Below are 26,930 nucleotides of genomic sequence, written 5' to 3' on the forward strand. Positions count from 1 at the left end.
CACTCTGCCTCCCGTGGCTGTATTGTACATTGTGCATCTATAGAAGGATGCTGCAGAATGCCTGAGATGTATAGATAGAGGTGATATTCTTGTTTCTTTTTAAGAGAACTACAGTGAAGCGCACCTGCATTAAGGTCTTACCAAGCCTGTTGGTGATTCACCTGATGAGATTTGGCTTTGACTGGGAGAGTGGTCGTTCTATTAAATATGACGAACAAATCAGGGTAAGAAAACTTTTCTGTATGGTGACCTCCCCAGCTGCTTTGTGTAGTGGACTCTCACTCTTCCCATTCATTTTCCTTCTTTTCCCCATATTTCGATACTGGGATTTTGAGTATGTGGTACACTTACAATATGATCATGCTACAGAAAACAAGTACTTTTCCTTAGAGCTTTTCTTGTCTGCCACATTCTCAGGAAAATTCCTTTCAGAAAGCAAGACCAAAAAACCTCTTTAAAGTCTTTTTATTATTTAACTTCTGTGTAATAAGCATAAGAAGTTGAAGTTCCATGTTTTCCTTTGGTGTTCCCAATGTGGAAAGTATTAATAGAGTTCTCATAAAATTACACGTGTATGCAATATAACATCTCGGTTAATCTGAAAAATCTCTTCAAACAGTTTCCCTGGATGCTGAACATGGAACCTTACACTGTGTCAGGGATGGCTCGCCAGGACTCGTCCTCGGAAGTGGGGGACAATGGCAGAAACACAGACCAAGGAGGTGGAGGCTCCCCAAGGAAGAAAGTTGCCCCAACAGAAAACTATGAGCTCGTTGGTGTGATTGTTCACAGTGGCCAGGCACACGCAGGGCACTACTACTCCTTCATAAAGGACAGGAGGTAATGGGCAGGAGATTTATGTGGGAGGTTTGAGAGCTGTTTGAAGACTGCTTCTTTTGGGGGGGTGTAGGAAGCCATTTGGATCTGCATTGGAAGCCCTTTTCTCTTTCTTAACACTCAACATTGTGAGTGTTGTGACAATAACACAGCAAAATGGGACATAATAATACAAAATTCTCAGCAATTCTTAGGTACCTTGTTTGCAGTTTGAGGGCTTCCTTTGACACACAGTTGCAGGTGATGTGCTTCTCATAGTTTTAATCGAGCTTAATTTTTTTTTAAATGTAACTTTGACTGAGATTGCACTAAGCTTTCTACTTCTTGTCAAAACAGATGTGAGGTCAGCCTTGGCATTTCTAGGGTATTCACGGTGGTTCTTTTTTTTTTTTTACTAAGAAGTAACTTTGTTTCTGTTGTGTTTCTGTTCTGTTTTGATCACAGAGGATGTGGAAAAGGAAAGTGGTACAAATTTAATGACACTGTTGTCGAAGAATTTGATTTGACTGATGAAACCTTGGAATATGAATGTTTTGGTGGAGAGTATAGACCTAAAGTCTATGATCAATGTAAGCAGAAGTACAGGTTGATTTACAGTAGCTTCATACTTCATACTGATTCTCAGTAGCAGTAAAGCTCAGTCCATTATATTTACTTTGAGTTACTTGGTCTAATAATCCTTCTGAAACAGTTTTTCCTTAAAGTCTTCCCTTTACTGAAAGACATAAGTTTGTATATGGCCTAATATGAATTGAATCATATTCACTGTTGTTCAGCACTTTGTAGACTTAATAATGGATATTCAAAAGCAAAATGGCATCTTGTTAAAATAGTTCTTAAAAAAACTCCAAGTACTAAACAGCCCTTATTTAAGGCTAGTGAAAATGCATAGAATTGGTATAGCATCATATTGTTAAACTGTTCAATGTCTTAAAGGAATTTATTCCAAATACCTTTCCAATATCCACTTGTTTCTTAATTCAGATAGTTATACCTTTAAAATATATATGCTTTATGCAGAAATATTTTAGAAATCAGGTTCTTGTGATTCACTAACAGACTGATGTTTGGATCTGACAAATGACTTCATAATACCACAGTGTATATTACTTGCACACCCAGTTTCACTTCCATGTAGGAATGGAAAAGGTACTAAGCCTTCAAGGACCTTCATCAAATGCCCTTTCTCCCCCCAGCCAACCCCTACCCCGATGTGCGTAGGCGCTACTGGAATGCCTACATGCTGTTTTACCAGAGAGTGTCTGATCAGAACTCTCCTGTCCTACCAAAGAAAAGTCGAGTGAGTGTCGTGCGTCAGGAAGCCGAGGACCTCTCCTTGTAAGTTCCTCTTGTATCCGTAAAGGTTTCTCTTACGTTGATACCTAGATCTTTCTCCATAACTAAGAAATCAATAGTTCCTGTTCGAGAAAGGAACATACTGACCCCTCTGTTGTTTGAGATTGGTTTTCAAGCTGCTTAATGAACAGTCGTTTATTACATTTATGATTTCCATACTGCTGTCACTATTGCAGTAAGAAGTTCAAGCCAACTGACAGCCTCGAGAAATATTTAGACTGTCATCAGATTTGCTTTAAGATCATTCTGGCTGCACTGGTATTTTAAACCTAAGCTGTAGATTTGTCGTAGGATTTCATTATTCACCTTGAGCTTGTATGTATTTCAGATCTGCTCCGTCGTCGCCAGAAATTTCACCCCAGTCATCACCTCGACCCCACAGGCCCAACAGTGACCGTCTCTCCATCTTGACTAAGCTGGTTCGAAAAGGAGAAAAAAAGGGACTTTTTGTAGAGAAAATGCCTGTGCGGATATATCAGGTAGAGCACCCTGAAAGTGGCAACAAAATCCGACTCGTGTGAAATTTTTAGCACATAGTGAGAGGAACACAGTAACTTTGAAGGTCACCTTGAATTTCCTTCTTGAAAAAAAAAGAAAATAATTCTTGAAAGATAGAAGAGAATTCTGAATTCTGAAATAAAGTTACTAACAAGCTATTATTGTAAGTTTTGCTATCCCTTCTCGCGAAATTGACCCATCATTCATTGCTTTGAAAAAGCTGCAGGCAAATTTAATCAAACATGAGATATGGCAGCAGTCAGGATGCAAGCGGGGAAAGACAAGAACAGAGAAGATGCTTCATTTGAAGTACACTTGAGGAGTAATGGAGATGATGGCAAATTACAGTCATCCTAAAGTTCTTGAGTTCACAAGAATGTAGAAATGAAAGAAACCAAAACCAGCTTCAATTCTGTTCTTGTCTGTTGGCTTATGTAATACTGAATATGTTCTCAAAAGGGAAAACACAGATGTTGAAGGCAACCTTGCAAGTCAGGACTGAAAACAGAGGTGCAATGGCATTGGTAGAGCAGTGAGAGGGTGGTAGAATCTGGGGATGGTCTTAGTCTGCAAACCTGCAGCTCTGGCCCAGCCTCTAAACACACCATCTTGATGATCTGCCCATGTACAAGAGAGCCTACATCACACACACAGGGAGAATAACTGCAGGCTCTATCTGGCCTCCACATGGGCTGTGTCAGGGTATTAATAGTCACTTTTGACATTCTTGTATCCAGGGCTGTACTATTACAATGAACAGAATTTGGCTCAAATGTATGGAGAGTCTTTCAGCAAAATCTCATTTGAAAAAAGGTCTTGGCATTTAAATACCCCATCGTGGCTGCAGCTTGTAATTACACCAGGGCTTCTTGTTCTGTGCATCTCAATTTGCTTAGCAAGCCTTTCAGGTTTGAGGGAGTGTTCTCTTGGCTTTTTTATTAAAACAAAGCAGAAAATAAGAACTTATCTGCAACTTGTTCCTTTTTTCTCTTCCCTTAATGGCCAAATAATTAAGTCCCTCATATGTTGTTTTGTAATATCCTTGAAAGACAATCACTGGTTTTATACAAATCTTCAAAGTCTCCTGTATGTATTTTTCCCTCTGCTGAAGTAGTAATTCAGAAGGAAACAGAATCTAGTTTGACACTGGTTTCTAAACACCACACATTTACACAAAAGATACAATTGTAGTTAGAGAAGTGTATTTTAACAGCATTTTAAATTCTTTTTGCCTTCTTTTACTTATATAGATGGTGAGAGATGAAAACTTGAAATTTATGAAGAACAGAGATGTATACAGTAGTGACTACTTCAGTTTTGTTCTGTCATTGGCTTCCCTGAATGCTGTAAGTACCTACATTTTAATCTTAGAGTATTTGGAGTATGATGGTCAAAAGGGCCACTGAAGATATTTGGGTCACTACCAGGAAAACTGGAAGAGAAGGGTTGACATGATTTGGCTTTTCCATTGGAGCAATTCTTTGTTTCCAGTAAGTTTTCACACTGATGATAACATCTATCTCAAAGCAACTCCACCCTCCTGTTCTAGTAGTCAGAGAAACATCATTTTGCCATAGTAAAATTGATTTTTATATATATATATATATATATACCTTTTATAATGATGCAAACTGAGCTCTAGAAGGACAAAAATTTCTCTCCATATGAAAGATCCAAAAGTTGGTGTTAATCAACTCATAGTTGATAGACTTTAATTAAAAATACAATTTCTTAATTGAGTTATTCTAAATGGAGTAGTAAGCAAACAGCATTTATTAAATGTATAAAATCCACAGATCTATTGGACCTTACAGCAAGCTTGTTCCTATTTTAGCATATTTGTTAGCTAAAATAGTCAGCACTGCAAACTGATTTAGCACAGAAAAATGCTTTGGTTTATTTTTTCCAAATGAAGTAAATAACTTGAATAGAACATCTTGATGTGTTTAGAGACAGCATATGTACTGCAGGCATGTTTCTGCTCTGGAGTAAATCTGATGTTTCTTTCAGACTAAGGTAAAGCACCCTTATTATCCATGCATGGCAAAGGTGAGCTTACAGCTGGCAGTCCAATTCCTCTTCCAAACATATCTCCGAACAAAGAAGAAACTCAGGTAAGGCCTTGTTCTGGGTCCTGTAACAACACAGTCTGAGGCTTTTATGCCTGTCATACCTACAGCACCTTGACATGCTGCAGGTTCATGGGAGCAGCAGTACATTCCTCCTTAGCACTGGAATTCCATCACAAAGAAATCTAGGAGAAGGTCATGTTTTTGACAGTTTGCTGCCCATTATTTCAGTGGTAGTGTATTGGTCATAGAAAGGCTTTAATGGGTTTAAAAACCAGTAAGTTTGTTCTAAAATACTTCTCCAAGTGGTTTTGTCTTAAGCCATCTAATGTATGTTCAAGTAAAAATTCTTTCTATTTGGCAAACAAGAAACGTGGTTTAGGTTTTGGAGGTGTTTTTGGCTTTTGAGGTCTTTTTTTTCTCTTTGGTTACTGACAGTTGTCCCTGTTTTGTTAAAGGGCTGATACAGAAGAATGGATTGCCACCATAGATGCACTGCTCTCCAAAAGCATTGATGCTTGTCAGTGGTTAGTTGAATATTTCGTCGGGCCAGAGGGCCGGGAGCTTGTAAAGTAAGTACTGGTACTTCTGTCTTGGATGTTTTGTGTCTCATGTATGGAAAAAGCTTCCTAATAATGTGATCTGGCCTATTCTGATGTATTCCCAAAGAGTCGACTATGCACATTCTTTAAACAGACACTCTAGGGGGTTATTTCTAGTATTTTCTCTGATTGTGAGGCTTTCTGAGTAATTCTGAAAATCTAATAAAGTGACGCGATGTATGTGGTGGAGGATGCAGGTGTTAAATTCTTCAAGGAACGCCTTGGAATGTGTTTGTTTGCCTAGTCAGTCCTGCAAGTAGTGGGAAAGGAGAACATGGTGAAAGTGTTTGGGGTAAGGTAAGTTAAATACCTAAGATCACAGATGAATTGAAAAGAATTTTTCTTGCCAAGCTAACAATGAGCTAATAGGTGTTTTGAAAATACCTAAGACAAATTTTTGGAGATCTGACACACTTAGAGAGATGAGTCAGTGTAAAGAAAATATTATCTTTGAAGTTGCATTGAAAAACAGGATCCCGTGAGAGCTTTTAGAGATTTTTTTGTTACTTGAATGAATAAATATCAAGTGATATTATAGGCCTTACTAGTGACATGCAGAAAAATAAGTTAAAGATTATCCACAGGAGTATCTGGACTGTTAAAATGATAAATAATAAATATCACACTTAAGCATAGCAACCATGTGTACACGTTGATTCCAGTTCTCTTTGCAGCTTCACCTTTTATCTTCCAGGACTTTCCTCCTGGAATGCAGCGTCAGAGAGGTGCGAGTTGCTGTAGCCACTATCCTTGAAAAAACTCTTGACAGTGCCTTGCTTTATCAGGAGAAGGTTAGTGAGTGTCACCTCATCCCCAACAGTCCGCTTGGTTGTCTCTGCCTGCTGGCTCTTGCTGTGTTTGCAGACAGAGCTGTTTGAGTTGTGAGTGACAAGGTGAAAGCCTTTTGTCTTGGTTGTGCTTGTTGCTCTTCATTTTCTGGAGTAAGTTAATGCTCATCTGTTCCTACCCAAGGAGGTGACATAGTGCTGTAACTTTCAAAATTTTAAGTTCGAAGTATTACTTATAAACAATTGTCTCTGATTTCAGTTTGTCTTTTGAACTGCTGTCACATATTCTTTTAATAGTTTGGAGTTAGTCTTTTCTTAACATCTATTTTCTTTCTCTGATTCTGATCTCAGCTTAATTTTTAACTGATTCTCCTTCCTCACTCAGTCAGAAGCTATAGCAGTAGTAACTGTATTATCTTGTTCCAGAGATACGAGTATGGTTATTGTTAAAGGTTTAATTTTCTATTAAAAAGTCTGATATGTAAAACACTTTATTTTTAAGCAGTAGACAGCTCTTTACATTCAAATTAATAGTTTTTTTCTTCACAGTTAAAAACTCTACATCAATTATTGGAGGTGCTACTCGCTCTACTGGATAAAGATGTACCTGAAAACTGTAAAAACTGTGCTCAGTACTTTTTGCTATTCAATAACTTCGTACAGAAGGTAAGAAACTATTGGGGTTTTTTATGCTTATTTGAATTTTAAAGGACAATAGTAAAACAGCTAGTGATCCTTATTCATAGAAGGTTTAGCAACACAATGAAACTCTCTCAGAACTTTTATTGTGGTATTCTTTCTAAGTAAATGGCTTTGAATAGTGGATTAGGATAAAATCACACAAAAATATACCAGCAAAGTATACCAATGGAAAATGTAATTTTCAGAGTCTGAAATTTGGGATTCTGTTTTGAAGGATTGTTTGGGGCTGTTCTTAAATATATATATATATACTAAAAAAAAATCTAGCATCCAGGATTTCTAGAATGTACTGCTCACCACAATATGGTTTCTCTCTGTTCCCTCTTTTTTTTTTTTTTTTTTTTTTTGCTGATAGGACATGTATTTTGCACTTACTGATTCTGGTCTGGTATATATATGTTCTCTGTATAATGAGACAGCTCTTTAGTGGTTTACCTTATTGAGATATTATGGGGTTTTTAGAGTGGAAAATGCAGGTTTTAGCCTAGTGCATTTTACTTTTGTTCCTCTGAGCAGTAATCCTTTACCTGCAGAGGAAGGTAACTTGTTTTTGTTGTTTAAACAGCAGGGAATAAGGGCTAGCAGTCTTCTTCTCAGGCACTCTGCTCTGAGGCACATGATCAACTTCCTTCTTGGCCCCAACCGGCAGAGTAATCAGGTAAAGTTGTCTTGTGCTGTACTTTGTCCATCCCCATGTTTATGATGCTCAAATTATTAATAAATACTTTTCATGTGGTCAGATAGACTAATCCTTGGATTATTCTATAAACGTCATGCAAGTCTTAGTCTGCCTATGTGTGGTTAGCATGGAAATAGCTGTTCTGGAAGAAATGAGCCTCATGTTTTTGATAATATAAAAGTTTTTACCCACTCCAGAGTATTAGACCATGGTGGGGCACTATAAGGCCATTGTTTTGGTTTAACAAAGTTGATTAAATCAACCGAAGTTAATTTAATCTCTCTTTGACTCAAGCAGAATCGCAGGTGGAGTTCAGCACAGGCACGTGAGTTTGGATATCTTCACAACACTGTAGCACTACTTGTTTTGCACTCTGACGTCTCCTCACAAAGAAATGTTGGTAAGAATTATGTTTTTGTCTTTGTGACTTTGCATTTCAGTTACTTTGACTGGGAGTAACTTAATATCAGTGAGAAAAATACAAAACCTTTGAATTTTAGGCAGTAGTGGTTAGCATACTTTTTATTTTGCTGTAAATGTATTGAGAGTATTACAGGCACTCAGAGGGTATGTGGGGTGCAGAAATCTTGATATTTATTGTACCTTCTTCCCTCCCCTGTATACCTAAAAAGTCTTTCCTCATGTGAGCGAATCAAGCTGTGTTGCTGGCTGAACAGACTCACAGCCTAACAGGCTGTATTTTGCTTAGATTTGTGATGCCTTTTGCTAATCTGAAGGGGAGTATTTAGACTGAGCTACTGAATAACACACAATTAAACCTTTCCTAGTTATTTCTTACAAGAGGCAGAAATATCCAAACAAAGATAATAAAGGAGTAAGTGAAAATCTTCAGTTTCCTGAAGGAGGAATTGGAAGTTATCTTTTTAAAAGAATAACTTAATTTCTGTCTAGGGTTGAAAGCAGTCAAAAATCAGAAAGTAACAGGAGAATTATAAACATTCTGAAAATATTGAATGTGCAACAGTGATTAAAAGTAAAGCTCAAAGTACTGATAGTTCTCTATGAACGTTTTGCTTTGACCTTCCTGCAGTTCTTTTGCCTGTTGTCACTAAAGCAAATGACACTTCAGCATGCAAGAGATTGTTACTTGGAGTGGTAACGTACAAGCTCTAAACTAGCTGAGATGAGTGTTGAGATTAGGGATTACATGGTGCCAGATGAGCAGCAGTGTCTTCAAGATGTGTTAGAACAAACTAATCTATTAGTGGATTGTTTTTGTATTTGCTATTATAGCTCCTGGTCTCTTTAAGCAGCGTCTGCCTCTAAGCATCACCGCTTCAGGGCCGCTTTTGCCGCTCCATGAAGAAGTAGAAGCCTTGTTATTCCTGTCTGAGGGAAAACCCTACTTAATGGAGGTATCTGTTCTAAATTCTGCCCTGCTTGAATCTAGTAGCTGGTCTGATGTGATTTCTTTGATGCATCTGTGCATGGAAAACACTGAATATTAAAAAATAGCCAGCTGGGGTGTATGTGGTTATTATTTTGAATCTAAAAGAAAAAGCACCTTTGGTTTCTTGACCTCTTTGTATTCTAACATATCCCTAAACTTAGGGGTCTGTATTGAGAGTTTATGCACTGTTTGCAAGTACCTGTGCAGCCCATTATCATGTCAAATGGAGGTGATGAGTTGAGTTGCTCTGACTGAATGGATCATGCTTGACCAGCCCCTTGAAGGTGGGCAGCAGGAACTGAAGGAGTGCTATGAGGGCAGGGGTTCAGCCTCCTGGGCCATGCAGGTGCTGGGAGAAAAAGCTGCATCCTTCCTGGAAAAGACTAACATTCTCTTACAAACTGATTTTCTTAAAAACAATTGTATGTCTGTGTCTGAAATGGTTTTCATTTCCCTTAGGTGATGTACGCACTGCGAGAGCTGACGGGATCACTGTCCGTTCTCATCGAGATGGTGGTGTACTGCTGCTTTTGCAATGAGCACTTTTCCTTTACTGTGCTACACTTCATCAAGGTAGGGAGATAACCAGGATAAACCTTCTGCATTAGTGTTGTTTCTAGGCTTTAGTCATCCTGTGTCTTGTGGGTTATAAGGGCAGTGGGCTCTGCAGAGCAATAAGTGCAGTTTGTTGGGTTTTGAGGGGTGTTGATGGCTTTGGGGTTATTTGTAGGCTTTTACTGTTTAAATCAACAAAGTGTCAAAAATCTGTAGAGGTGTCTTGTAATTCTTTGGGTCATCAACATATTTTACTATCTAAGTAACTTTGTTTCTTACGTGCAGACTCAACTGGAAACTGCTCCACCTCATGAACTGAAAAACATATTCCAGTTACTCCATGAGATACTGGTAGGTGAAGGGTAAAGACTTGTACAAGGTAGATTCTGTGTTGATGCGTAATGAAAAACTTCAGAACTGCATTGGGAATTTCCACATCCACATGTCTTTTAATCCTTCAGTTTAGTGTTTTTATTATTTTTTAAATTGCTGTTTTGATAATCCAGTGATACATGAAATAAGTCTTACTTGGTTTTCATGTTGAGGTGGTTAAAACCATTCCATAGAATAGATACAGGTACCAAATGCACCTTATTAAATTGATATTTTCCTTTCCTAACAGGTTATTGAAGACCCATTACAAGTAGAGCGCATCAAATTTGCCTTTGAAACTGAAAATGGATTAATAGGCAAGTAAGCCAGTGGGTGAACACTCCTGTTTCCTACTGACCCTGATGCTGGTGATGGCTCGTATCATCTCCTGGTTTCTAATCCTCCAAAACTTTTACTTCTTAGGGAAAGCAATTCGGCACATTTGATTTAGCCACCACCACAAAAAATGCCCTAAGAAAACCTAAAATAAGCAATAGAATATTATAGTGACAGCAAACTGGAAAGGAATTGAACTGGGAAAGAGAGCTAACTTATTTAAATAAGAAGCAGATCAGGGTGTATACATAATGGAGGGGGGGAAGTACCTTTGATTACCATAACAGAGGAGCTGTATGAATCCTGTAACCTTAAAAATTAGTTTTTATTTCCTACATATCTCAAGAAATTGCCAATCTTTTTGTTTTGTCAGCATCCTAATTACCATAAAAAGAAACTGGTTCAGCACAGAATGATGCTTGTACTAATAACTGCAGCATAGCCTCATGGTGTGACAGGTGGCTCACATTTGTTGCTGCTCATACAAAGTGAAATGCAGAATAACCACACAGTGCTCAGAGAGCACCTCTGATGGGTTAGTGCGGCTTGAGCAGCTCTTTCATAGCTGTTTGGATGAGGAGCAGCTTCAGATTGTGGCTTTCACCTTCAGTTATTTTGGATTCAGTTTCAGTGAGAAGGAATATTTAGCTTTGTTCTTTATTTCTCTCTTCAGTGCTCTTCTGTTTAGTAGTTTCCATGTATGACTGATAGAAGAAAATATGCAGCAGTGTAAGAGAATAGCTAAGTGTTTGTTTTGATTTCTGCATAAATTGGTCCCAATTGGACCAATGCTATCCTGTAACTTGGGCAATACATGACCTTTTTTCCTCTACAGAGGTGAGGTGTAAATATTCCATTGGATTTTTATGTTTCAGGAACTTCTCTGAGTTTTGGGAGTGAAAGTTGTAGTTTTACCTCAAAATTTCCTCACAACAGTGAATACCAACCCTCACATTGACTACTTTTAGTCCAGGAGAGGAAATCAGCAAATAAAAGTTTTTAGTGGTCCTTAATAGGATGTTTGTGCATAATTTGCAGTACAGCAGTTCTGTAATTTTAATCATCTGCTCTGCTTCAACAGTATTAAAACTGGCAATTTGCAGTTCCTTAGCAATTTTTGCCAGCTTTGGAGGTTTCACTACTGTGTTCTTTGCTGACTGCTATGGACAGAGCAACTTTTGAGTAGCAAATCTGATTGTGGCAGCTCTATGGAAATCTTTGTGCTTCTCAGTCAAAGAATTTTGTTAGAAGATGTGGGAATTCACAGTATAGAAAACTTCCTGGTAGGAATGGCCTCAGGTTTTGCCCGAGTCTCCCATGGAACAGTTTCATGGCTGTTGAGTTCTGCTATGCTTGTTTGTGGGAAGAAGCTTTAAACATTCCTCTAGCTTTGCAGATTTTGATCCAGGTGGAAGCTCGTGATGTGGTTCATTTATAGGGGTTTTAAACAATTTTTTTCCTTCAGACAAATGTAACCATAGTGATTATCTAACATAAAATGGATTATAGGGAAGAATAACTACATTAGGACTGTTTAAAATTCAGGTACCGCATTTGAAAGATCAAAGTGAAAATGCAGTAATTCTATTTTTAATCCAATAGAGTTGTGGAAGTACTGAAAACTGCCAGCAGTACAGCAGTGTGTTTAATACAAATACTCATGCTAACATTTGTGGAAACAACTTCTACCACCCAACTTAAAATTTAAACTTCATCTTTGTTATGTTTTCAGACTGGCTGGTACACAGAAAGCTGAATTGTGGTTTTTAATCCATGTGTTTCTTCCCCCCAGCCTTGATGCACCACAGCAACCATGTGGACAGCAGTCGTTGCTACCAGTGTGTCAAGTTCCTTGTTACTTTGGCTCAGAAGTGAGTAATTCAGGTTTGAGAGCTTAACCTCCTCCCTGCCTTAGGCCCCCCTGTGACTAATTAGCCTACTACTCTATTTTTGGTCAGCTTTATCCTTTGTTACTTGTCCTCAAAGGTCTTGATAGTACATGTGTCAACATGAAGTGAAATCTTCACTGGTTAGTACCTGAATGGATTTCTTAGATAACAAACACTAATTCCTGTTTGTAAATGCAAAGGTCATTCTGTAAAGCAGGAGCCTGGCATTAACACCAGATAAACACAGGGAAACTGTCATAGATTTTTGAAATATTATGATTCCTAAATTCTCATTGTTTAGATCTTGGCATGTGTCCCAATTAAGCATAGTTCTGAAATATGTGAAGCTGTGTAGTAAACTGCTTTGTGTAATTTTTGCTAGGTATTATTGCTCTTGCTAATTCAGTTAATAACAGGTCTGTACAGTTTAAGTCCGAGTTTGCAATGATAACAATGCACACAGAGGGCAGAAGCACAAAGACAGAGAGGTCTTTGTATTTTTTTATGTTAGCCAGAATGCCTTGTTCCTGACTAATGAATATAATTTCAATTCCCAAGGTGCCCTACTGCAAAAGATTATTTCAAGGAGAATTCCCACCATTGGAGTTGGGCTGTGCAGTGGCTACAGAAAAAGGTAATTTGGCTGTAACAGAGAAACTGTCAATTGTTTACAGCGAGAATTATGAAATCACCATCCTCTAGATGACTTTCTGAGATGACTAAAGACAAAATACAAGCTACTTCATTTTTTTACAAGAACAATTTGAATGCAGCTAGATCTGATGCAATGCAGAGAGTTCAGTAGCCCTTTGTGTTTCAGGCATAGATACATTTACAGTGTATGAAACCAAATGTGAAATGGTCATAATGATTATTCCTTGCCATGTGGGAAGCTTTGGTGCCACTGTGTTTGTGTTACAAGGCTTCACTGTTTTTAAAAAATCAGTTTTCCTTTGCCTGTGTGTTGATGCAAGAGAATGTGTAAATGAGTGAATTCCTTACAGAATCATCACAGCTTTGCAGAAAGCACAGCTGTCGACAGGTACAACTCTTCTTCCCACAGATGTGGTTTTCCTTTTTCTCTCTAAACTTAACGCTGGTTGGCCAGCGTTAGTAAATATCCATGGACACTTTGGAAACTTGCCGGAGGATTCAGGAAGTTTGTTCCAGACTTGTTAGTTCACCTACCATCACAAGTGGCTGAGGCTTTACACATGTAAAACTCATATGGCAATTTTATGGCTCTCTTGGCTTTTTATGCAGATGTCTGAACATTACTGGGCTCCACAGAGTAACGTGTCCAATGAAACTTCCACTGCCAAAACCTTCCAGCGCACTATTTCAGCACAGGTATGTGTCAGTCCTAGGAGATCATGTTAAACCTGCTGATTTCCTTTCTTGCTTTCCAGTTAGCATCTTTGGGTTTGGCAGCTTTAGTCACCATCGCTGGAAGTGTTCAAAAAACATGTGGATAAGGCACTTGAGGACATGGTTCAGTGGTGAACATGGTGGTGGTGCTGGGTTGGACTTGATGATCTTAAAGGTCTTTTCCAACCTTAACAATTCTGTGATTCTATGATATTCCAGTGCACTTAAGACTGTTCTTCCTTTAGAAGCTCAGACCCTGTGCTTGTTACTGAAAAAAATAACCCTTGAATGATATTAGTCAATACTCACAATTACCTGTGGTGACTTGGCTGTCACACTACAGTAACTGTGTTGTTTTAGAACTAATTTTAAAAAAATATGATTATGAAATGAAGGGATCATCATGGCCCCTGACACTCTTGGGCTGTTTTCTACTCAGGACACGCTGGCCTATGCCACAGCCTTGCTCAACGAGAAGGATCAGTCTGGAAGCAGTAACGGGTCAGAAAGCAGTCCAGCCAACGAGAACGGGGAGAGGCACCTGCAGCAGGTAAAATAAGGGCAAGTTTACTTTCTGTTGTGTTGCTCTGTGGCAGCTGGTTCCTGGGGCTCAGCTCAGAACCATCGCTGACCGTACACACAACAAAAGTAACGTGCTGTATCTTTCTCTCCCCATCTTTTGTGTGTGTCAAAAGGGCTCAGAGTCTCCTATGATGATTGGTGAGCCCAAAAGTGACCTTGATGATGTTGACCCGTAGAGGAGATGCCTATGGACACAAGAACAGATCAACTCAAACATTTAATGCCTGGTACCTACTGGAACTGGAGTCGTGTTGCTTATGCCTGGGAGAGCAGTGGCTTTACAGGACCAGAGGCAATGCTGGAGGAGGTTGTTTCCCTGAAAGCTAAAAGCATTTTTTAGCCATGAAGGCTTCAGATCAATAAATGCTCTAGAAAACTGCATCTTCACCTGCAGTAGCTTGTGACAGTCCAAACACCGAAAACAGTGTGTCAAGAAGATTTTATCAAATACACAAACGCTAGTGGTTGAATTTTTATGTGAACATTAAATGAGTGAATGTAAAACTGTTGCTTTTCTGTGATGCTGCAAAAAAAATTCTTTTGGTTTTTATACAGGAAAAAAAAAACAAACAGACTGTCCTTATGTATGGAGGGCAAATTTTTAATCTTTCTGATAATATTGAATAGGAATATTCAAATTTCTGTAAAGATGTGTGATGACTTACATTTCATTGTAAAATATTAGTTAAAGAATGGGTTTACATAAGGACTTCTGTATTTAATATGTCTCCCTGCTAATTTGTAAAGCTCTTGATGAGAAAGATCAGCAAGATTGCTCTATAAGGATAATGATTCCTTATGGAATGGTTTGGTTGAGGAGCTCTAGAATGAGTCATCTTTGCTGGTACCCTTCTGAAAATCCTTCAGACAACTGGGAAGGGCAGTAAAAAAAAAAGCTTTGTTCTCTAGGTATGCAAGCATTTATTATTCAAGGATGTTGGTGAATTAAAAACAAAAAGAAGTTAATGAGTAGTTTAAAACAAAAAAGCACTTTAAGAAGGAATTCTGTTGCAGTTTTACTCATTAAATTTTTTTAACCTTTGGAGACATATTGAATAAAATGTAGTCTCAGTCATGGATCTGCAATCACTTGCTTATGCTTTGAAATTACTGAGAAAGTTGGTATTGGTTGTATATGATGAATAATTCCTTGAGTGAGCTGGGAACACTGTTGTGCAGATTTTATAGCAATTTTAACATGGGGAAAGAATGAATTGGCTTTATATTTTCACTTGACCAGGCAACGTTTAAAATATCACAGCTCTTTTAATTTGCTCACAAACAACTGGAAACCAGTTGGGATGATTTGAGCACAGTTTTGTTTTCCATGTTAAGTGCAGTTCAGTGATTTCTGGCTCTGGAAACAAGCTTCTTTTGTGCCAACTAACTTCATCTTTTGTACATTTTGCGTTTGTCACATTTTCTGCACTGCTTTTTGCCTTTATTTATGGATTCTGCCTTACTTTAAAGAAATTATATAAACAAACATGCACAGAAATGGGGGACATCTTAAGGAGTGCCTGGGTACCTCCAGAATAGATAAATTTGCCAAGTTAAAGGCACAACCAGCCAAAAAGTGCCTTTTTTGTTTCTTTTTCACGTGCTGTTGCCGAAACACAAAGCAGCAGACAGCTTTTCACTGTTATGCACTAATATTGAAAGTAACCAGTCATTTCACTGTTGGAAGTAACCATCAGATCTGATGTCAGCTGTACAGCTTTCTAACTTATTGTGGGGTAAGAGAGCCGTCGTCACGAATTGCACGTGCAAAGTAAGGGTGGCATTGTAGTGGATCTCTCACTTTCTTTTCCAAACAATGTCTTCATAGACACATGGCAGAGTTAGCATTTTATAAATGTTTCTGATAATGTGCTGGGACATTTTAAATGTGATGTTTTAAATTAATTTTGAATAAATCATTTCTTACGGACACCCCTTCTTCCTTCCCCCCATCCCTAATACATTGTTAATGGCTCATAAATCTCCCCAAGAAGTCAGTACACAGCGGTGATGGTGATGGAAGAAGCTGATAATGTTCCTATGGGTTGGCATCACTTGTCACTTCAGGTTCCTGTTATTTCCTATGGAAACAACATCCTCGATACCCGCAGGCCCAGGGAAGCATTGATGGGAATTGCATCAGGATGGCTCATCACCACTGTATACTTGAAACCAATACAAACTTTTTCACGGTTCTGCTCACGCTTGTACAAAGTCAATGGTTATCATTTGCAATAAGATGATACTTGGTCAATTATTTTTGTTTCCATCTGCTGTCATTTGAACCTGCTGAAGATTATTTTTTGGAAAATAGAGTTCAACAAAAACTAGTTTTTGTGTAAATTGTGATGCATTTCTATGTTGTAATTTTTACTGCCAATCTTTTTGGATGAAAATGTTTTTATACAGTTTACAAAATGTTCAGTGAGGAGCAGCCACATCCTGGCTGTGAGCACTGGGGGAGATATTGTCCGATTAACGCGTAGACATTTGGCACTGGAAAAATAGGCAGTCTTGATGAACAGTCTTGGGATTCCTGGTCAATGGAATAAAGTTATTCCTTTCACAGAAAACTAGTGTAATCTTTAGACCGTGCACACACTGCTGCGCTCCTGTCTTGTTGATCCTCTTACCTTGAAACTCCTTAGGTCAGCCCTGCAGATGATAAGCCCTGAGGGGGTGCCCTGGTTGCCATTTTGGCTCCTGTCCAGAGTAAATGGAAGCAGCAGAGCGGCCGCCAGAGCTGCACCACTGTGTATCCTTGTGCTGGTGTACTGTCAGATTTGTATCTCTGAGCAGCTCCTCCTGACCTTCTTAGCAGAATGATTTACCCTGGCCCTGCTCACAGTCGCAGATTAGAGCGGCTTTAGTGTGTCGGATCCCGGATTTGTGGTTGATCTGGATGTGCACTCATCCTGCATCTTCTGTGGGGGCGAGGGGCAGAGCTGGACATGCAGCAGTGCCATGGAGCCGGTATTCCCCTGCTCCCCTGTCTGGGAAATCAGGAGCTACAGCCTGGGCTGCCATCCCCACTCTGCCTTCTGACAGCTGCCTTTGTCCTCTGCTCTAAGGACAAGGACTTCTACCTTTCCAGCATGACCCAGCCAGTGCTTTCCATTGGCAGTCCTGGAAGTATGGGATGGGCATTGCAAACTGCTGCCAGGACTGCCCACGGCATCCCTGGGATCAGCACTGCTCTCCTGAATGTGAGAGGCTTTTCTGCCTACCCAAGTACAAGATGCTAAGCAAGAGCTAATCTTTTAATATTGTTTGCTTCCACTAGGCTTATGTATGCTTAAACTAAGCTGGGAAAACTCTATCTGGCTTATCATGCACGGAACAAGCTCACACCTTCTGCCGGATCCTCCCCTCTTGCAGGGAAGTCAGAGCTGAAATATCTGGTGCATGTTTTGAGAGGTTACAGCCTAAGGAGTCTGCTGAAAAATCACCTGCTGTCTCAAAACTGTCCAGGAGCTCTCAGGCTGACATCCCTTTTTGTTTTCTGCCTCTTTGTGCAAAACTCAGGTTTTAGCTGATGAAGTTATGGGTTGTAATTATGTTCGTGACATGTAATTATATGTTTAGATTAGGGTTGGGCTTTTGCCAGCTTTAGTTAACAACTTAGAATTAGTTTCAGCCTTTCAAAGTGGTGCTTTGTGCTGGGTCTGTCTTCTCTTACCAATTAAAGCTGGAGCAACAGAACTGCAAGGTGCTTTTGGATGGGGAAAACACCCAAACCACCTGAAGTTTGACAGGTTAACCTGGTGCTTGTGGTATCAAGCTTTATTTTTTTCATCTGTCCTCAGGTAACACCACACAAATTATACATTGTAGTACCGAGAGACTGTTAAACACTGAAAGAAAAGTGAGACCCAGCTCTGGTGGCTTCTGGTGCTTCTCAACCTTTCCCTGCTGTGTGCATCAATCCAAGCCAAGCTTTGTCTCTGTTGTGGGGCTCCACCACTTCCCAAGTGAAGCCCAGTGTTAGTAACAACAGCAATACAAGCACAAGGGCACTTTCCTCAAAGCTGGGTGATGTTTGTTTCCATAACTGGAAGCTCTTGCCCTACTCTCTGTTGTTAAAACAAACTTCTGTTCTTGCGTATGTGCGTGTGTGGGACAACACGACTCAGTCCCTGCCCAGAGCTCCGCCCAGCTGTGGCAATAGAGGGAACCTGTGCTGTCTGCACTGACCTCTGAGCGTGCCAGCGCTTATCCAGGGACACCTTGGACACCAGGCAGGGATCAGATCTGAGGTGGAGCCTGTGGCTGGTTCACTAACAAAGCAGAGCTCTTTTGGGGGAGCAGCATCCCTGCTGGATGGGTGCCAGCTCCCCCTTCCAGACCGGTTCCCCATGGGGATGTACATGAAGTCAAACAATGGATCATATGAGCACTGATCTATGAGTTTTATTTTAAAAAGACATTTATAAAATGTTTATTTATAAAATTCCAAATAAATATTTAAGGTACAAATGTAAAAACCAAGGTGCTATGAAAGCTTTTTCTTCTTTTTTTTTTTCAAAGGAATTACAGCCAGTTCTATGTCTCTTGGGGACCTGAAAGGGAAACTGTTAACACATAACACCAGCAGATCATTAACTTTGACTTAACAACAAAAAAAAGCACTAACAAAGCAGTAGCTGACTGTAGCAATGCAGATTAAAATCTAATTAAACAAGCAGACTGTTTAAACTACAGCCCTTACACTTGACTCAAAAGTAAAGAATTCTCCTAGGAACACGAGTAGGCAATTATAAAACTGCCCCAAAATGGCTAAACTAGGATTTTCCAGGTGCTAAGCAGCGTTAGCTGACAACTAATGAGCAACTAAGCAGGAAAGAAAGGAGAAATCCTCGCCACAATATTTTTTTCTTTAAAAAGGTACTAGTTTTGTCATGTTGGCTGACAACACATGGCTTGTACAGTCAGGGTGTTTACAGAAGGACCTGGCATGTGGCAGGGAAAGGATTCTGTGTTGACTCCAGTGATGGGACAGGGCTCCAGATGCACAGGGCCTGCTTGGAGAGCTCCCGCCCTGGATCCCGACCCTGCTGTGTGTGAGAGGGTGACGAGCTTCTACCCCACCATCACAGCATCCCAAACACAGAGGTTGTCAGCAGCCACATGTTGGAGCCTGGACCATGCTGGGAACAGCAGCTCAGCCATGGGAAGGTCCTGAGCAGGGGATAGGGTGGTCCAGCACAGCACCCATCCGAGGTGTACTGGAATCACCAGGCCAGGAGAGCCACCAGCCCGTCCCTACTGCCGGCTCCGGCAGCAAGTGGCAATGGCCACAGCCGTGCTGGTGCCAGGAACACCAGCTGCCACACAGGTGTTGTCCATGGCATAGGCTCCCATGATGCCGGGGCTCTGGGAATGGGCGTTGCAGCCCGTCAGTGTCCAGCCACCGTCACAGGACACCGTCACCTAAGGGGGAGAAAAGGTCATCCTCCACAGGCCACCAAAGGGGCAAGGGCCTGCCCGTTCCTGGTGGTCCCCAGGACTCAGGGTGATGTGACTGGTGTCACCCAGCTGGGTGGGCTGTCCCATTACAGGTGAGCAACTGGGGACATTAGTGAAGGCTGGGGATGGGACAGCCATGAGGGTAGCAGAGGGATAAGCAGAGAAAAGGATAACACCCCAGTGGAGGGGTGTTCCCATCCCTACCTTCTCCTCAGAGCCCAGGGACGTGTGTTCCTTCACTTGGCACTCGAGACTGGCAGCAGGGCAGCACAAGGCATGTGCCACTACCTTTCTCCTGCCTGCACAGCGGCTGCCCCTGCTCCCCAGCCCCGTGACAGGTCTGCCACCATCACCCAGTGCCATGGAGGGGGAGTGGAAACTGCACCCTGCCAGGGGGAGAGGAGCTGTCAGCATGGGGCAGCCATGGCAGCATCCCAGGCACACGCAGGTGCCAAGGAATGTCCTGAATGAGACCTGAGCCTCCTTGCCTCCATGCACACAGCATATGTACTCCTTCCCTCCACCCCAGCACCCATACCCACTTTTAACCCCCACTCTTTAACCGCAGCTCCCAGAGTTTTTCTGGAAGAAACACCCTTGGCCATCAGGCTCAAGGGTCTGTAACCTGCCATGTCAGGCATTACCAGTCAGCACGTGGTCCTGTGGGGAGCAGTTGGCCCCCTCAGCTGCTGAGGAGCTGGTGTTGATCCAGCACTTGGCCCTGGGCCATGTGCAGCACCTGGCGATGGCGTAGACTCCCTGTCCCTGGAAAGCGTTGTGAGCCACGCAGTGCTTCTGCCCATCCTTGTCCTGCAGCCAGGGCAGCACAGGTTGTCACTGGGGTGCTTGGGGCTGGGGGGCACCCTAGGGGCAGTAATTCTGCCTCCACACACACTGCTCACCTCCATGTGCTGCCCCAGCTGCCTGCTGCTGTGGGAGAAGCTGGAGCAGCTGAGAATCTCCTCGGTGCTGGCACAGCGAGCCACAGCCGGGGTGTGCCAGGTGAGCCCTGACCACACCGAGCGACAGTACAGCTGCTGCTCCTCTGCAACGGGGCCCATGGTGTCAGCGGTGGGGTGGACCCACAGTGACATCCACAGTGTCACCCAGTGCCCATAGCACAGACCAGGCTCCATCTTCCCCACCCTCTGCATGCAAATCCAGGCTCAGCCATCCCCAGCACAGCTCAGAGAGGGACATGCCCTGCCGACACGCTATTGCTTTCATCCCAGCATTTTTTTCTGGATGAGGACAGAGCTCTGCCAGGCACCCAGAAGGCAGCAAGGTCTTTACCTGCACCCAGCTGTGTGGGCAGCCCAGCCACACTGTTCGGTGTCTGGAGCCTCTGGTCCTCTGGGAACCACGTCATGTCCATGACATTCTTGGTGGAGAAGTGTAAGAGGCGCTGCCGGAGCTCGGCGAGGCTCAGCTGGGGTTCAGCACTAAGCAGCATGGCAGCAAGGCCTGCAAGAGCCCAGGGGGCTGCAGTGAGAACCAGGGGACATGCAGATATCTACACAACATTCTCTTGAGCAACATAACTCCAGAGAGACAGGAGGAGGCATCCCTGCAGCCCACTGCCCACACACACAGGATGTGGGAGTTCTGTGCAGGCAGCAGCACCCAAATGAGACAAACATGCCAAAACCATGGCATCATGGCACACAAGAATGTCCCCAGCTGAGGCATCCCTGATACCCTGTGCCTACAGGGACATGTGCTCAGCACCAGCAAGTGGAAGGCCAGCCCTTCCTGCCCCTGCCAGAGCCCAGCTCACCTGCCACGTGCGCAGCTGCCTGCGAGGTCCCACTCCGTGCTGTGAAGCACGTGCTGCAGTCACTGGAAGCACCGATAATGTCATCCCCTGGGGCAAACAGGTCCACACAGCGGCCAAAGTTGGTGCCCAGGATGCCGATGGAGGCTGGGTTGGTCCTCACTGTTGTGGCACCAGACGGTGATGAACCTCGCCAGGGACAGGAGCAGAGGGACAACACGTTGCAGGACAAGGAGCCACAGCCAGCCCACTCAGGTGATTGGCACCAGGAGGAAAAGTGGCACCATGTCCCTGTAGGGTGTCCCAAGCCAAGGGACCCGACAAGCCCATCTCTGGCTCAGACGCAGGTGAGTAGAACAGGCAATCCGTCCGTTTAGTTGAGCAGCCGCGACAATCACCACCTCCGTCCCTGACCACGCGCCGACAGCCAGCAATTCAGCCACACGGCTGTGGGCACCGGCCAAGGGCAGCACCACCACCAGGGGCATGTAGGGCTGAGCCTCCAGCCTCATCTTGATGAACTCCAGGGCTGAGAGGGACAAGACACTATCGCAGGAGGGGGACGAGGCAGGGGCCTCCAGAAGGGAACGTGCTCCTCTCAAAGCGTGGGGTCACTCACCCATGAGGGTCCTGCTGACAGTGCCCTTCCCCTGGCAGTTCAGCACTCGGAAGCTGTGAACGTTGGCGCCTGTGGCCACGCCGGCGTCACGCCCGTTCAGCACCCCGGCTACGTGGGTCCCATGGCTGTTGCACTTGCTGTCCTGGAGCAGGCATCCCAGTTTCATGCCCCAGCCCATTGTGTCTAAGCAGGTTTGCAACCCAAGAGCATCCTCCCCGCTCCATCCTGCCTGGATTACCTCTTGCAACAATACCTGATGTGCACCTGTGCCCCTCCAGACTGCTTTCCCCAGGAAGGAGACCTGCCCTGCTCAGCCATAGCTCCAAATAGACCACATGGAGGGCCCCAATATTTCCAGGACCACAGCTCCTGCTGTTGCATGTCTTGCCCAGCATTTTGCCCCAAGCCAAGTCTCCCCCTTGTCCTGGGAAGTCCCACAAGCCTGGCCAGGGTTTGGTGGATGCAGGGGGATGCTCTTGCCAGAACGCAGCATGTGGTGTCTCAGGGCTTACCTGCCTGTGGAAGTGGGTGCTGTCCTCCTCAGGGACACTCTCGAAGCCAGTCACAAACACCCTGCCCTCGATCTCCCGGTGGGTGCTCTGCACACTGGTGTCCAGCAGATAAATCTCCACAAGCTCACCTTTATCTGTCAGGGATGCAGCCAGGAGGAAAGGCAACCAGCACTGCAGTCAGCCCAGGCCATCTGGCCTGCTCTCAAAATGCAACTCCAGGCCCACAGCACCATGGGGCAGGGGGCTATCCCCATCCCTCAAGATCAGGAGAGGGGATGGGGTCAGTGACCTTTCCCCAAACCCCTATGGTAACCCCCTCACACCACAGTGCTTACTGGGAGGGCTGTAGGTGCTTGAGTTGGGCTGTAGTGGTACGATCCTGCCCAGGTTCCAGGGAATGCTCTGGGCAAAGACATAGGCATCCTCCTCAATGTACTTCACATGTGGCAGCTTCAACACCTGCGGGGAGGAGATACAGTGCCCAGCGTGGTGGTAAAGCTCCTGTTCACCCTGAGGTGGGAACTGCTTCCCCTCACCAGTGCCTACCCCTGCTGCTGCCCTGCGCCACGACCTCCATCCCACATACCATGTCCAGGACGTCGCTGCTCATCCTCACCAGGAAGGCAGGCAGCAGGTGGAAGACGTGCAGCAGCTCGGTCAGGTGTCCCCGCCGAGCCGCCCGGGCTCGCAGACGTCGCGCTGTGCCCCGCACCTCGGCCCCACTGCTGCCATCCTGCAACACCACCACGTAGCGCCCGGGCAGCCTCCACGACGCCTGTGGGAGCACAAGCACCGGGCTGGGGCTTGGGACACACACACACACACACACACACACACACACACACACACACACCACACACCAGACGCGTGCGCTGCCCCCCCATCCCATCTCCTCACCTTGCGGCGCGATGGAAAGCTGCGGGTCCCGGTGGGCGGCCCCGAGCTGGCTTATTCCCCCTCTGCCGCCCCCAGCGTCACCCCAGCTCCCTCCGCCAGCGCCAGCAACCAGGGCCAGCACCCAGTCCCCGTGGGGAGCATAACCGCACGCGCCCCGCTGGGCAGACCGGGCGGCGCCGCGACCCTCAGAGCCGCCGGGACGGCGGGCCGGCGGGAGATGCTGCGCGACCGGCCGATGGGCCGGAACGCACCCGCGGGGCCAAGGGGCCGGAGCGGGGCTGAGGGGCTGAAACGCGGGCCGAGAGGTCGCGGAGCGCACCGCGGGAGTCGAGACGCCGGGGCGCACCGGCGGAGCCGAGTGCCGGAGCGCACCGCAGCGTCCTGGAGCGCACGGCGGCCGCAGCTTGCCCGTCCGCGGAGAGGGCTCAGCTCGGCGGGGCGGCGATTCACGCCACGGCCGGCGCCCCAGCGGCCCATCCGGGCGCCGTTAAACCACTAACGGGGCCGCGGGAGGGGGCGCGGGACTCTGGGTCACGGCGCGGGGGCGCGGGGAGAGAGGTGGGGGGGACGCTGCTCACCCCGAGTCCCGGCGCATCGCTGGGGGCTCTGGCGAGCAAAGCGCAGCCGCTCAAGGACTGATTTCAGAAAGGGCTGAACGCTTTAATGTGCCTCCTACTGCTTCACTCCAGGGATAAATTCCCATGAAAGCCTCTAATCCTGTTTGGGCATTTTTTTACAGAGTCGTCACACATCTTAAATATCCTTTTTGCGGGATGCGGTTCCGTGCTTTCCCGTGGCTCTCCCGGCTGCTTCCCACCTCTGCCCTCCTGCAGCGCCAGGTTCCCACACTGCCCCATATCCCCGATGACCTTCGGCAAGCCCTGTCCCTGCTCTCAGCTTTTCAGGAAAATAGGGATATATTTCTTTTTTATTGGTTATTTTTAAGCTTCTCGGAGCTTATATGTTTATATGAATGTACACGTTTTATATGGATGTGTATGTTTCATATGGATGTGTATGGTTTGTATGGACATGTATGTTTTATATGGATGTATATAGTTTATATGGATGAGTATGTTTTCTATGGATGTGTACAGTTTATGATTTCTTAATGAGACCTCAAGTGGGTGCCTTCACCCTGGCTTGGGTAACTGGGGGAGACCAGACCCCACTTGTCACCCACTTTCCTCCACAGCAAGCTGACACTGGAAGATTCAGTATCCAGGACACTGGTCGTGGGGATAAGTCTCACTCCTGATTTTTGGCTCAGCTTCATCAGTGCCACTAAGTCCCACAATACACCACTGGTGCCTTAGGACACTTTCAGGGCAACTGAGAACTGGGGCACCCCATCTCGAGGGAGACAGTCTCCCTTTCCCTGCAGTTGCTCCCTTCCGTTTTGCCAGGGGACAAGCTGTGTCCCAGGGAAGGATGGAAGGACCCCAAATAGTAGGAGGTGGCAAAGGCCCTCCAGCCCCACACACACACACCTGGACATGCTGAGGAACCCAGAGAGAGCTCAGCATGAACATCCAGCACCAGAACTGGGCTGAGAGTGTGAGAGACGCCCAGCTCTGGAGCTCTCTCCAGGAGTAGATATCTACAGAAAGATAATTTATTTAATTGAAAAAAGTATTCAGAAATAGCCCAAAACTTGCACCTTGTAGAGAAGAGATCTGATTCAGTCCTGGCACCCTGGGGCGCTTCCTCCTGCTGCTGAGAGCAGCGGGATCACCGGCTGTGTCCGTGTACAGAGGGGGGCTCCTGTTGAGGGGGGAGGAAGGAGAGAGCAGAGGAGGCATCAGAGAGGACTCCAGCAAGGGGGAAGGACCTGTAAATCCTTGTTGCACTCTATTCCCGGGGAGCCGCAGGGCTCAGAGCGGTGCTGGCAGGGGGCTGGGCGATGCTGGGCCGGACTCTTTCCCATCCCGTAGCATAAAAAAAACCACGGCACTCTCCGGGATGCTTCTACGCAATTTACAGGAGTTTGGTGGTTCACTGATATGGTGCCACAAATCGAAGAAGGCCCACTTTGGTTATTGCACCAGCCGGGAATCGAACCCGGGTCGCAAGAATGGGAATCTTGCATGATACCACTACACCACTGGTGCGCTGATGTCACTGTTTCCCGCGGGCCCACAAGTGCACGGGCACCACCCACCCCACGTGGCTGCTCCTTCCTCTCCTCCATCGGCTCCCTGCCGCGGAGTCCCTGCGGGTGGGTGACACTCGTGGGCGGCGAGCGGGTGGTAATTCCTCCCCCCACCCCCAAAAGCCGGGCCGCTCGCTTAATGCCATGCAGGAATGTCCCGATTCCCACAATGTTTAACCTCGGCCGGCGCAGGAGCCGAGTCCTTCGGCTCAAGGATGCTGCGCCAGGGATGGGGGGACTCTTCCAGCTGCGCAAAGGGTCCCCTGGGAGGGAGGGTCCAGACCCCGTGTCAGCCCCCTCCCCTGCCCCATCTGAAGAAATGCTTTTGGAAAGTAAATTTCTTTTGCCAAAAGCAGCAGTGAGTGCCAGGGCATGAGATAGGACACCTCTCCTCTGAGGAAAGGCTGAAAGGGCTGGGAATGTTCAGCCTGGAGAAGGCTCCGGGAACACCTTGGAGCCCTTTTCAGTAGAGGGGGTGCAGGAGAGCTGGACAGACACTTCTGACTAAGGGCATGTAGTGATAGGACAAATGGGAATGGCTTCAAACTGAAAGAGGGCAGGTTTAGATTAGATATTAGGGAGAAATTCTTTACTGTAAAGGTGGTGAGGCACTGACACAGGTTTCCCAGAGAAACTGTGGCTGCCCCATCCCTGGAAACATTCAAGGCCAGGTTGGATGGGGCTTGGAGCAACCTGGGACAGTGGAAGGTGTCCCTGCCCATGGCAGGGAGGTTGGACTAGATGGTCTTTAAAGGTCTCTCCCAATCCAAACTGTTCTATGCTTTTAGAGGCAAAAGCTTTCAGGTCTCTACCAGATTCCCACACTCCTTAGGAGCTAGTGACACAGAGTGACATCCTGCCCCAGGAACCCTCTGAAACTCAGTGAGACACGGCCTCGTTCAAACAGTGTCCCTGCAGCTACCACACACACCCCCCACCAGGAAGGACAGGCAGGAGTACGTGTAACCGATTTGTTATTGCTTCCTCCCAGACAGCTGCTCTCACTCCTGTGGCAATGTTTGGCCAACACTGGAGCCTCCATTCCCCACCCTCCTGTTGCCTGTAAATACCTCGAGTGCGTAGGTGCTCCGTGCCCTTCTCCCTTGCTGCTTTGGTGATGCCAAGGTGAGTGAGGGGTGCAGTAACACCAGGAGGGGTGTCACAGGGGCCTGAAGCCCCAGGTAGAGGCGCTTCTTGCACACCCTGGACTGTACCAGCACAGAACTCCCTGATCAGCAGGGGAGCACAGGGAGCATCCTTCCAGGGCTCTCATGCTTCATCCTCCTTACACGATGGAGGACAGCTTTCCCTGTATTTTTGGGTTTGGGTGATTGGAACTAGATGATTTTTGAGCTCTCTTCCAGCCCAAACCATTCTGTAATTCTACAAAATTTGCAGAAGAGCTGCTGTGTCAGCACACATGTGCTCCCACGCCTCCTGGGGCCATGCCATGCACAGGCAGCATC

At 45.2% G+C, this 26,930-nt stretch overlaps 2 protein-coding genes and 1 non-coding gene across 3 annotated transcripts in view; 1 reads left to right on the plus strand and 2 right to left on the minus strand.

Moving 5' to 3' along the window:
• The window catches only part of USP24 (ubiquitin specific peptidase 24), a 49,721-nt gene extending 33,104 nt beyond the window's left edge, over positions 1 to 16,617 (plus strand). Inside the window, exons 47-67 of the mRNA XM_029959746.1 lie at positions 105 to 224; positions 620 to 840; positions 1,282 to 1,406; positions 2,034 to 2,175; positions 2,522 to 2,672; positions 3,942 to 4,037; positions 4,702 to 4,805; positions 5,219 to 5,332; positions 6,057 to 6,153; positions 6,700 to 6,816; positions 7,418 to 7,510; positions 7,829 to 7,931; positions 8,786 to 8,907; positions 9,402 to 9,515; positions 9,783 to 9,848; positions 10,120 to 10,186; positions 11,998 to 12,076; positions 12,653 to 12,728; positions 13,358 to 13,444; positions 13,902 to 14,012; positions 14,158 to 16,617. Coding sequence (XP_029815606.1) covers positions 105 to 224; positions 620 to 840; positions 1,282 to 1,406; positions 2,034 to 2,175; positions 2,522 to 2,672; positions 3,942 to 4,037; positions 4,702 to 4,805; positions 5,219 to 5,332; positions 6,057 to 6,153; positions 6,700 to 6,816; positions 7,418 to 7,510; positions 7,829 to 7,931; positions 8,786 to 8,907; positions 9,402 to 9,515; positions 9,783 to 9,848; positions 10,120 to 10,186; positions 11,998 to 12,076; positions 12,653 to 12,728; positions 13,358 to 13,444; positions 13,902 to 14,012; positions 14,158 to 14,220 — 2,268 coding nt within the window. The 3' untranslated portion in view covers positions 14,221 to 16,617. The remainder of the gene's footprint in view (positions 1 to 104; positions 225 to 619; positions 841 to 1,281; positions 1,407 to 2,033; positions 2,176 to 2,521; positions 2,673 to 3,941; positions 4,038 to 4,701; positions 4,806 to 5,218; positions 5,333 to 6,056; positions 6,154 to 6,699; positions 6,817 to 7,417; positions 7,511 to 7,828; positions 7,932 to 8,785; positions 8,908 to 9,401; positions 9,516 to 9,782; positions 9,849 to 10,119; positions 10,187 to 11,997; positions 12,077 to 12,652; positions 12,729 to 13,357; positions 13,445 to 13,901; positions 14,013 to 14,157) is intronic.
• Positions 16,618 to 18,436: 1,819 nt separating this feature from the next.
• Positions 18,437 to 24,169, minus strand: PCSK9 (proprotein convertase subtilisin/kexin type 9). Its single transcript, XM_029959747.1, is given in 13 exon segments — positions 18,437 to 19,474; positions 19,715 to 19,896; positions 20,155 to 20,320; positions 20,413 to 20,555; positions 20,804 to 20,974; positions 21,288 to 21,473; positions 21,602 to 21,664; positions 21,667 to 21,813; positions 21,904 to 22,045; positions 22,416 to 22,549; positions 22,751 to 22,874; positions 23,002 to 23,190; positions 24,050 to 24,169. Coding segments are annotated over 13 exon segments (1,935 nt in total). The 3' UTR covers positions 18,437 to 19,306.
• Positions 24,170 to 25,352: 1,183 nt separating this feature from the next.
• Positions 25,353 to 25,423, minus strand: TRNAG-CCC. Its single transcript has one exon. It is a non-coding gene; the product is annotated as a tRNA-Gly (tRNA).
• Between the last annotated feature and the right edge of the window lie 1,507 nt (positions 25,424 to 26,930).

This window comes from Manacus vitellinus, unplaced genomic scaffold, assembly GCF_001715985.3.
Source record: "Manacus vitellinus isolate BGI_N305 unplaced genomic scaffold, ASM171598v3 scaffold_21_pilon, whole genome shotgun sequence".
Lineage (NCBI taxonomy): Eukaryota > Metazoa > Chordata > Aves > Passeriformes > Pipridae > Manacus > Manacus vitellinus.